At 45.3% G+C, this 12,210-nt stretch overlaps 1 protein-coding gene across 1 annotated transcript; it reads right to left on the reverse strand.

Moving 5' to 3' along the window:
- Positions 1-8,953: 8,953 nt before the first annotated feature.
- LOC143219877 (uncharacterized) lies at positions 8,954-10,261 on the reverse strand. The gene has a single exon (XM_076445685.1). The coding sequence runs from the start codon at positions 10,259-10,261 to the stop codon at positions 8,954-8,956; it is 1,308 nt and encodes a 435-aa protein (XP_076301800.1).
- Between the last annotated feature and the right edge of the window lie 1,949 nt (positions 10,262-12,210).

Genomic DNA, 12,210 nt, shown 5'->3' on the forward strand with positions numbered 1-12,210 from the left:
TCAGAATCATGGTATTGACAACATATCCAAATATTATCGAAATCGGATAGGAAATAGTACATCGATCGATTTACAATTACAAATTTTTACAATAATATCGTAAACTAAAGCCGATCGACAGAAACTGTAAAGGGAAATGTTGTTCAGAATCGTAGTATTGACAACATATCCAAAGATTATCGAAATCGGATAGGAAATAGTACATCGATCGATTTACAATTACAAATTTTTACAATAATATCGTAAACTAAAGCCGATCGACAGAAACTGTAAAGGGAAATGTTGTTCAGAATCATGGTATTGACAACATATCCAAATATTATCGAAATCGGATAGGAAATAGTACATCGATCGATTTACAATTACAAATTTTTACAATAATGTCGTAAACTAAAGCCGATCGACAGAAACTGTAAAGGGAAATGTTGTTCAGAACCATGGTATTGACAACATATCCAAAGCTTGTCGAAATTGGCGAGGATTCACATCATCGAGAAAATTTTGTTCGTTACGACATCGCGGCGTGCCACCGACACTCGGCTGCCAGCGCGCCGGACTGCACGCGTCTAGCTCGCGCTCTGATTGGTCCGTGTTTTTCGTTAATAACTCGTTAACGAAGCCGCGGACGACATTTTTTCAAAGGAAAATGTCGCTTGAAATGATCTCAGGAACCTCCCATTTTCGGCTCCGGACCTAATTTTGAGACACCCTGTATAATTCAGGTATGTATATATAAATAAATAAATATAAATATAATAAACTGTAGGCAAATATGTGTTATGTATTAGGGCGGTTTACTGTAGGTGAGTTAATGCCTATTATAGGAGTCTTCTTTTCATTTATCCCTCTTGTTTTTTCTTTTTTAGATCTAGCAGTCTCCAACGCCTTTCGATATATTGGGCATTTCAGGCTGCCGTCTCTATGTCCCTCCACCTGACAAAGAATACACTTTTCAGCGTTATTACACTGCAGGGTCTGATGATCATCTCTACCGCATCGGCGACAGAGCTTTGACCTATCTTCTCCTTGGCATGTCCTAGTGGTATGTCCAAATTCTCTGCATTTGTAGCACTGTACGATGTCTTCACGTTCGATAATTTTGCATTGTCCCCAACCTATTCGGAGGGAACCGCTAGCCAGGAGTTTGTGGGCCACTTCGGTTGGCGCGATGACCGTCGCATTTTGTCTGCCCGCAAAGGCCGGACGGAGTGCCTTAACTAAGATGTTTTCTACCGCTGTCCCTGGTAAGTATTCAGCTATGGCCTTACTGATATCATTTGCAGTGACATCGCCGTCCAGTTGTTTCAAATGTAGTACCTTTTTCGAGGAGCCGAAGACCATTGTTTTTGCTCCTGCAATCCTTGTATTTATTAGGGTACTGAAACTAGAGGCTTTCGTGGATCCTCCCTTTATTGACACCATCACTTCTCCCTTTTTGCTGTATTTTACACCCGCGATGGTGAAGCCCTCCTTGTCTATATTGATATTGTTTTTTAGTTCTTTAAGCGTCTCGGCGTATGATTTTATTCCATTATTGATCAGAATCGTCTCCGTGTCATTTTGTGGTCTTTTGTTCTCCCCTTTACAATGGATGTTAATTTTAATGTTTGTGTTGAAGAAAATGACTTCAACCATCTTCCTCAAGATAACTGGGTCCATCTGCTCATAGCTAATCGCTATGTTCTGTCTATCGTTTTCTACGGCAATGTCTTTCAGTTCCTTGATGGCCTTGTAGACGTTCTCCATGTTGATGGGGCTCGCATCACGTTCCCTATCTATAAGGTGGTATATAAATTTCTCTTCCAAAATTTTGGATACTGGTCTGCCTTTCCGACCAGGGAGACATGTGGCCACGACCAGATATAGGACCGAGCCCAGGACGGGGTCCTGCTCCAGCATCTCCTCCTGTCCTTGGAATTTGTCTAGGATGATTTTGCTAATACCTTTTTCCACTTTCAGATCGACTGGTGTGAAACATGCTATGTCTGCTTCTTTGACATTAAGTATATTGGTGTTATAAATCTTTGTCTTTTGGAAGCTCGCAGAGTTCCATTTTCTGTCCTGAAGTGTACAGAAATTTACATAAGTGATTTCTCTCCCTTTCCAGGATTCCATCTCTTCAGGGTCTAGCTCTTCAGGGTTACCCGTCTGGGTGCCCATGGTGCGGGTCTCCGGAGTCTTCTTACCTCGCTCAGCCTGGATCGACTGTGTTTTGGTGAGAGAGTCTTCTGTTTTGTTTTTCCTGCCACTTGTTTCTTCCGGGTGGTTTTGTTTATTAGCCGTAAGGTCTCTGTCTTGGGAGCTTTTGTACGCCCGTTGAAAGCCATTAAAGATCTTAATCGTCCCCTTGTAATGGCCGATTTTATGTCTAGTTTTATACCTTCTCGACCTTTGACTAATCCCGAGAGGTCTTTTAGCGCATCTGTCAGTGTCTTAATGTTTGCATTCATATTACTGTCAGTCATGATTTCGGCCCTGTTAGTGGTCCTTTTCCGCTTCCTCAGTTGTTCCGGGGATTCCTGTTCGAACTCAAAGTCGAGGGTCTCCATGTCCTCTACCACTTCAATCATATCCGAGTCAGACCGTGATCTCGGTCTTATTGCCGTTTGAGCAAGTCCTGTTTCCTTGATCGTTTGACTCACAGATGTTCTTGTAGGACTCCTCGAAAGCGCCTTGGAGGGGGTAAATATGTTTGCCTCTGTCTGTATTTTGAAGGGAGTAGACGTGTATGTTGGTACGTCTCTCTCTATGTCTGCCGCAGCGCCTACTTGCATACTGGTGTCAGATATCTCGTAGATACTGCCCTCCACTAGGTCTGGTGTTTCCTTCTCCTCCTTCTCCTCCTTCTCACTTTTTTTTTTAGGTTTTTAGGGTTTTTTAGGTATTTTAATATATCTTGTTTTTCCATGAGATTCCCACGAGCGTGGTCGGAACTACAGGTCACCTTAGGCAGAGCCGCCTTGTCTAAGGAAGCCCCAAATACTCCGAGGGGCGGGCTGTTACCCCGGAGGTGGCATGCTATTGGTCCGGTGCACCCACCAGACCCACTCCCGGCGCTCCGCGTTCCCGGGAGTAGTCTCCTTCGCCGCATGCCGAAACTTGGAGTTAAGGAGTTTTTTAAAGAGGTTTCTCCTCCTCGCAGGGCCGGCCGGTAAAGGCAAGCCCCCCGGCTCCGGAACCTTCCGGTTTGCGGTCTACGGTCCTGGGCCGACATCTTGCGGCCCAGTTCCGACCACTCGCTCCGTTAGCACACATCGCAGTGTGTCCCAGGGTTCACCACGAGGAGGTGGAGCGAGAGGATTTTAGGGTACGGACCACCGCCACTGCAGTCATATCCTCCAATGATTTCGAGTCATCATTGGAGAACACCGTATCCCTCAGACCCCAACCTAACCTAACCTAACCTAACCTAACCTTTTTTTTATTAAGAAATTTTCCTTATTTATTGGAGAAGTCTCCACCTAACCCACAACAATCCTAAAACTACAAAAATTCGTCGACACTTCTTACACACGCACTCTAATATTGCCTTAAACGCTCGCACACAGTAATTATACTTAACTATTCTAATAACCCCCACTCTCGCACGTACGGGATTCACTTTCCACTTTTACTCTCCGGTTCACCTACTCGTAAAAGTCTAACGCACCCTAATACCGCAAAAAAAAACGAAATTTAAAGGAGTCCGGAGACTTCCTCCACGATTAGCTCTTATCAAAAGTTTCCGGACACGAAAAAATTTTTGAATTTCTTAAAAATTTCACTGCCCGAAGAGTGCGGAGCTCTTGGAGGTCCGACCCTCCGAAACAGGGTCTCTAATTCCTTATTTTTATTCGTCCGGAATCTTCCGAAACGACTCGTTTCCTAAGTCTCCGGACACTTTCCACAGTGAAACCCTAGGACTTGTCCGGAGACTTCTGACACGAACCCCTTGCAGAATTATCCGGATTCCGCGTTAAACACCCTGGTACGCCACGACACCGCCGCGGACGGGCCACACACACTCAGCAGAACGGCACCAACAAACATTCACCGCACCCAATCACTAGAAAAGATCGCTGATCGCTAAGCAGTAAATACTCAATAACCTACACGCGGTTCCCTAAAAACGTAGATAAATTTCAAAAATTATGATTAAGATTAATCCTAACACTAGCCACCACCTAAGTATATTAAACTAAACAATTTTCATGAAAAGTCCTAACTTTCTCTAAACTATCCTGTCTAGCAGTGTCGCTTCACCAAGTTTGCACCCCTAAAGCCAACACCGTTCTGGTTCGTATCGGGTTCCTCCACTTGCTTTATGGATCGAGATCTATCCCCTTCCCCTGTACTGTTCTTTGTCTCCTTTCTCGAACTTGGCTCCGTTTCACCGTACACTTTTGAAATTTGTCAGTTGTGACCTGTGTGTTTATATCTTTCCGCATTCTCACTTGACCTCCACGCACTCGTTTCCTCGCAGAGGTATTTACTTTTCTTTTAAACCTCTAGAATCACTAGTAATAAACAAACGAACAAGCCTCTGCGAAGAGACGTCACGTTCACATTGTTCGGTCACCTTTTGTTTCGTAGTCACGCTGTTTACCGGTCACTTCGCCGCCTTGTAACAATTCAGTATATTTACAGTACGAAGCGCACTATATCAACTAACGCTTTCTTACACGCTTCTTCTTCTCTCCTCTTTCATCCATTCTTACGTATGTTTTACATTATTATCTACTTACATGTACATGTCCTAATAACCTTTATTTTCTCCTTTTTCAGACTCTACTACCTTATTATGGCTGAGGAGATGCCTTCCACTTCGTCCGGATCGAGACGATCCTCTCCAGGCCCTTCCTCGCCCCAGGTACTTCTTTCTCTTTTTTATATTAACTGACTATATTATATTTCATCGCATTACTGGAATTGATTTCCTTTCTTTCTTTTTCTGTCCTATAATAGGATTCATCTAGTACCCTATCCAGAGAGAGGGTACGCGCCATAGTCCATACGATGTATGCTACAGGGGAGGAGCCTATGGTCGCCCTGCAGAAAGTCACCCGCGCCTATGGAGAGATCATATCACGCTCCCAGCTCTATTGTTTGTACGCGCAGTATCGCGCCGGTCGTAACGACATTGAGGACCGCCCCCGGAGTGGCCGACCGCCTGTGCACCAACTTGATGCCAGCTTTCTAATCGCCCAAATCCAGCAAGCCCCCCAGCTCACATTGTCTGAGCTAGCGGAGCGTGTCGGTGTAAGCACCACTACCATGATGCGTCGCCTACGGGAGTTGAACTTTCGTAAGAACCGCGCCTCAGGGTACGAGTATATACTCACTATCGAGCGACTTGAAGCTCGTGTCGAGTCCTGTGTGGAGTTGCTACTCCGCCATGAGGACGACCCTTCATTTCTTCAACGCATTATAACTTGCGATGAAATCTGGCTCATTTACGAGGGACACAACCCCCTCCGCTATTGGCGCCCTCGTCCGCCTCAGGCGGACCTCCCGCCCCCAGCACCTCGCCCCGCTCCCCATCGTCAGAAGATCAGCGTGTGGTGGTGTAGTGCGGGGGTCTTACACTGTCATCGATTCCCACCCGATTCTTTCTTAACGGGCGACGTACATGCAACCCTACTTGATCACGCCCTTGATGCTTTTAGAATGCTATGTCCCAACAGTAGCCCACCTATGTTATTACAGGATGGGGCTACCCCTCATACTTCTGATGTTGCACAGAAGAGATACGAGGAGAGGGGTATCGAAGTGTTAACACATCCGCCCCGTTCTCCCGATCTCTCCCCTACCGACTTCTATCTTTTTTCTCGGTATCGCCGTTATCGTCGTACTCAGATTCACATGAGAGATCAGGGGGTCGACGATATCTGTGACCACTTTATGCGATATATCAGGGGTCAACCCCGATCATTCTATTCTCGAGGCATTCTCGAAGAGTTACCCGCCCGCTGGGAGGCTTGCATCTCCCTTGAAGGGGCACCCATACCTCTTGATTAACTTTGTACTTTCTCTTCTGTATTCACATACATTATATCTACTTTCGTCTGTATTCTTTGCTGCACTAAATAAAATAGTTGCCTTCTATTTGAATTTATTTTATTTTAACCTTTACTTTAAGAGAAAATTTCCTGCCCCTCCCTAAGCGTTCCCTAAAACCTTCAGTTCTATGGTTATCCTCTCCACATCACTCCCTATCCTTGCGTCTAATTCTCATTTCAGGTTCATCATTTGGTAAGAATTCTATCTTATGAGGGTGCATGTACCCGCCTGCATATTCTCATATGCATACGCGTACATGCCTCCCCATTTACTACTAATGAATTTTTATTTTTCTTTTTCTTTGTTTCAGGTTCCCTTGGACTACGACCTACACCCTCTCTCTCTCTCTCTTTCTTTTCTCTCTTTCTCTGTAGTCCCTTCTTTACTGCCTCTTCCTTCTAGTACCCTACCCTGGCGTGACAATGCTCTGCTCGTATTACAATATAACCTATTATTCGCTTCAACGTCCATACTCTATACTTGTTATAAACTACTAGTAGCCGTGCGAGAGTGAGTTTGCGTTATTTTACTTATTTTTACAAGGAATTCGACTTTCCGTTTCTTAATATACGCCTTAAACGATTCTTTACTGACATCTACTTCGGTTTACTTCTTTCTTCTCTAGCTGAGCAGTCCGCATCCATCCTCACACGCCGTCTCCTTGCATCCAGAGGGGCCGGGGGCGGAGAGGAGAAGATCCCCCGATCACCCGCGCCTCCCCGGTGTTGGTTCTGAGTTCTGCTTGTCCTCCGGCCGACCTGGACCCGCTGTTGAAGCTTCTCACACAGGATAGGCTGGAATCTCGCTTCCTCCCTCCCCTTCCCCGGAGACGACGGCCAAATGGGGGTCCCCCCTCCGTCCCGACCCCTCCTTCAACTCGGAAATCTACGGCGGAAAGAACAGAGTATGTGACTGCTCGAAATTGAATCTCTAAAGTAACCTATTGTCTATACTTAACTTATCACTACTCGTGATCGGATTCCCTACTCCTCCTCTCTCTTCTTCTCTCTTCTACTTCCTTTTTGGTCAAGATGGCCTTGAAAAATCCTTTGACCGCCCTCCAGCCGCTCTCACTACGAAGCATTTCCTCTACTAACTTCTTCATTGATAATACACCCTCCTCCAGCCCCAGTTTTTCTATCAGGCTACTTCTCTCGACTTCCCATTGGTCGCAATCGATGAATGTGTGCTCTGGGTCGTCCTCCACCTCTGGGTGATGCCAGCAAGCCGGGTTCTGGGCCTTCCCTATCCTATGTCTGAAGGTATTGAATACCCCATGTCCGGTTAGTGCCTGTGTTACATAAAAATCAAGGTCACCATGCTTTCTATTAATCCACCCTTCTATATCTGGGATTAGTTCATAGGTTTTCCTTCCTACGGTGGCCGCTTCCCATTTAGCCTGCCACTTTCCCATCGTCCTTTGCTTTGCAATTTTCCTTATCTCGTTCTTGATTGTTTTTGTCCTCCCTTCTTCATCGTCTCCTGCTACCACAGATCTTTCCATTTGGCCTAAGTCCGGAAGCTCCTCTATCGTTTCTTCCTCGAATTCTTCGTCTTCCTCTTCCTCCCTGAAGGACCTTTGTCTACTCCTGGTCCCAGTGTACCTAGTTCTATTCCCTCCCATCTCCTCGTGCTGGAAATTTAGAAAGTAGTTCTCCCATTCAAAAATTACCCTTCTTTCGTCTGCCTTAACGTCCCATGGAGGTATTCCCGTCAATACACATAGGGTGTCCACTGGAACCGTTTTATAGGCCGCTGCGATTCTAGCAAGTCCCATTCTCTGCGTCCTTTTTAGCGCGTTCGTTGTGAACACTTTGTTTGCCGTTGCGCTCCAAATCGGTGCCCCATATAGTACGGTCGCCTCCATTGTCAGATAAAACAATTTCCTAGCTTTCTGGGACGTCTTCATTTGGTTTGTCATCAATCTGCTCAATGCCGCCATCGTTTTAATTGCCTTGTTTGTTGCCGTCTCCATGTGCTTAATAAAGAGTCTCTGGTTGTCAAAAATTACTCCTAGATATTTCAATGTTTTCTAAGGTTTTATCTCCGCATTACCAACCCTGAAACAGAAGCCCTCAGGTAGTTTCTTACGGTTTGCCATCATGACCTCGGTTTTTTGTTCCGCCAAGTCTAGCCCTGCTGAAGCCATCCAGTTTTTTGTGTCCTCTATGATGTCTTCTAAATTCCTTTTTAATTTCATCAGATTTCTGCTCTGGGCCATGATGACCACATCGTCCGCAAACGCTCTTCTGATACACAGCGGAGGAAGTGGTCTTTTCAGCAGCCCATCGTAAACCATATTCCAGAGCAGTGGCCCTAAAACTGACCCCTGTGGAACCCCCCTCCGCATTACAGTGCTCACCTGCCCTTCGGTAGACTGGTACGTTACTACCCTGCCCCTGAAGTAGTCCCGAATTAGTGCCTTTAGGTACATTGGCATTCTTCTTTCCTCCATTTCCTCTAAGATTTTCTGCCAGCTGAGGGAGTTAAACGCGTTTTTAACGTCTAATGCCGCTACAGCTGCGTACCTGAAATGTTTGGAAGCCTCATCCATTTGTTTCTTGAGGAAATCCATAGCGTGGACAGTAGACTTTCCTTTACAAAAGCCATACTGCTCCGGTCTATATGGAGTTGTTCCCATGTGGTCCAGCATTCTTCCTTTCAGGACATACTCCAGGAGCTTGGCAGCCGCATCTATAATACAAATAGGGCGGTAAGCGGAGGGGGAGGCTGGGTCCTTACCTTGCTTTCTTAAAAGGATGGTTCTCGCTCTTTTCCACTGCTCTGGAATGTTGCTGCTCTTCATAATTCCGTTAAACATTGCTGCGAAGCACTCAGGTCTCACTGTCAGGATCGCCTTGATTGCTTCCGGCGGCATTCCATCCGTACCAGCCGCCTTTCCAGCCTTTAGCAGCTACCCTGCCTTCTGAATTTCAATCGTGGTAATCTTCGGGAAGTCCTCCTCCGAGCTTCTCACCTCCTGTCCTCCGCTGTGTCTGCGTTCACATGCTGCTCCTGTTCCAGGGTTAGTCCTCTCCTCAATATATTCCTGCGGAAATAAACCAAGCATTACCTTTTCAGCAACTTGTCCAGATAGAGCAGGGGGTGGGGTGACCCCTTTCACCCTCTTCATTATGGATTTGTAGGGTTTTCCCCACACGTCCTTTTCTATTGTATTACAAAGCTCGTCCCAGCTTTTATCTTTCGCTTTTAGAATCAATTTATTGAGCTCTTTTTTAGTGTGTTTATATAGCGCATATAGCGCCTCCGCCTCGTCCACAGCCCCTTTTTTGTTCGCTCTTTGCTTTTGTCTTCTTAAGCTCTGCGCTTTCCTTCTTTCTGCTTCAATTTCCTTGTTCCACCAAGGGTTCTCTCGTTTTGTTCTCCTCTGTCCCGTTTTTTCCAGCGCTTCGTCACATACTTCTGGTAAAAGTTTCAGCATTCCCTCGATCTGAGTTTGGTCCATAGTATCTACACCTACCAAATTCCCTTCTTGCAGGCGTCTATCAAGCACCCTACCGAGCTTCATTAGTCCTTGTGGGGTTACTTTCCATCTGCAGATTCTCGGGTTCTCCAAGTTACCTACAATTTCCATCTCTACTTCCGTCAGTAAATATTTATGGTCTGAGCCCGATTCCTTCCTGAGCACCTTGCACAAAAGCTTCCCTCCCTCCTGGATTTCAGGAGAGGAGGCCACAAAGTCTATCACGGATGACGCGTTTCTCCTCTCGAATGTCGGTCCTCCTATGGGTATTACCGGATATAGATTTTGGTCCAAAAGCATTTCGAGCGTTAGCGTGCCTTTCGTACTTTGTTCTTTGGACCCCCATGCAGGTGACTTTGCATTAAAGCCCCCCCCTATTATAATCTTCCTACCCTCCTTTCTTTCCTTTTTGATGAAGCTCTCCAATTTATCTAGTTTTTTGGCATACAACTCCGGGGAAACATTCGGGGACATATATACACTGATTACCGTCATTTGGCCTATTCTGACAGCCACAAAATCTTCTCCCTGAACGTTTCCGTCCTCCTGATTTTTTAATCCCCTGTTTCCCGTAACCCATATTGCCGCGTTGCTGGTACCTTCTGTGAAGATCCAACTACCCGGATTACGTAATGGTTCCGAAATTAAGACCAGATCCACCGCTAATTGTATTGCCGTCTGGTATAATAAATTATGAGCCAGCTTGGCATGGTTCAAATTGATCTGAAGGATCCTCATATTGAATTTTGCGTCTTTCCCTCGCTTATCTGCGCCACATATTTGCGAAATTGAGGGCAGTTCATGGCCCCGGCCACATGAACTGTGTCCTCCTGTCGCACTCCCAGTCTAGTGCATAGAATGCATCTTTTCTCGTTTGGGCATTCGTTGATCGCGTGCCCTTCCCTACCACATTTCCTACACACTAGGCTCTCTAAATGTTTATTTGGGCACGTGTAGGTCATATGACCAAAGTCATGACACTTGAAGCACCTGACAATGTTCAACGCAACCTTTATTTTACATGAGGTGAACCCTAATCTAATTCTGTTTCCTTCAAGGTTTTTCCCCTCTATCGTCTTAGGAAGCGAGATAACTGCTGTTTTCGTTCCCCCAAAGCCGTATCTCAAATTCTTAAACTCTATCTCCTCGATGTCAAGATTCAATTTCCTCGCAAGTTCCTCGCGTATGTCCTCCTTTTCCAAGGTCGGATCAATTTCCTTTATCTCGTAATTAACCCTTTGTACAAGTCTCCTTGTCTGTTGTGTCGGACCTAACGATTCCTTAACAACTCTCTCAAATTCACAGCTATTCGTTTCCTTCTGCAGTTCGATAAGGAGATCACCCCCCCTGGATTTCCTAATCGTCTGGATCCCTCCGATTTTATCACCTGCATTAGTTTTTAATTCCTTAAATAAATCTGCGAACGTTCTTTCCTTTGAAGCCTTGACTAAAATTGCCTCTGGTTTAGGAGGCGGGGGGTTTAATTTTTTCCTGGCTGCTCTCTCCATCTTTTCTCTTTCTATCTTCCTACTCTTCTCCTCCTGTTCCACTCTTTTTCTTTCTAGCTTCTCTTTCCTAGCCTGCTCCTTTCTTTCTTTATCGTTTATCCATACTTCCCCCCCTTGTAACTGGCCCTGAACCGTCTCATTTTCTAGATTTCTCTCTAGGTTTCTCCTTACTGCCCCATTAACCTTTAAATCTTTTCTTGCACTTAACAGATCTGGAGAACTCTGAGTGAATTTGTGTTTATACAACCCTTGTGTATCCTTAACTTTCAGTGAGAGGGTAACCTGAGTTTCTTTGTTACTTCCCTCTCCTCCTAAAACTACTCTACCCTTTATTAGACTCTCTATCTCCTCCATGATTTTAATAGCCCTTCCTAGTCCGAATACCACCGTGGTCGAATTTACCTTCGCCTCATCTTTTATGCACTTATTCCCGCAACAGTAAGTTCTTAGTGCGTCTGCAGTTGGCTTAATTTTTTTAAGAGCTCCTCTTAGATCCTCTAATTTTGTTCTAAGGCTTTCTACATCCGCATCTTTCCTCGATCTTTTATTATAGTCGCTATTATCCCCTCTAATTCCTATTCCTGATTCTCGCTTTCCCTCATATTTTGGTTTCTCCGAAACCCCCGCTCCATCTCCTCCATTGTCCCCCATTTTCCTTTTTTGCCCTGTGGTCTTTTCCAAATCAATCTCTATCGGATTATCCTGGGAATAGCCCTGGGAATGACACCTTTGTCTCACCTGCCCCGTATCTATTTTCCCTGGATCTTTATCGTGTGGCGAATGCTCCACCGGCATTTTGGACCGGGCTGGGCCCTGGAACCCTCTTCCTTCCGTATTATTGTTATAAGGGTTCTAAACTACTTGACAAAACACCAAGATATTAAGAAATTTTCCTTATTTATTGGAGAAGTCTCCACCTAACCCACAACAATCCTAAAACTACAAAAATTCGTCGACACTTCTTACACACGCACTCTAATATTGCCTTAAACGCTCGCACACAGTAATTATACTTAACTATTCTAATAACCCCCACTCTCGCACGTACGGGATTCACTTTCCACTTTTACTCTCCGGTTCACCTACTCGTAAAAGTCTAACGCACCCTAATACCGCAAAAAAAAACGAAATTTAAAGGAGTCCGGAGACTTCCTCCACGATTAGCTCTTATCAAAAGTT

Source organism: Lasioglossum baleicum, unplaced genomic scaffold, assembly GCF_051020765.1.
Source record: "Lasioglossum baleicum unplaced genomic scaffold, iyLasBale1 scaffold0087, whole genome shotgun sequence".
Lineage (NCBI taxonomy): Eukaryota > Metazoa > Arthropoda > Insecta > Hymenoptera > Halictidae > Lasioglossum > Lasioglossum baleicum.

Excerpts from the sequence above, each read along its gene's own strand:
- LOC143219877 (XM_076445685.1), bottom strand. The coding sequence starts at position 10,261 with ATGAGGATCCTTCAGATCAATTTGAACCATGCCAAGCTGGCTCATAAT.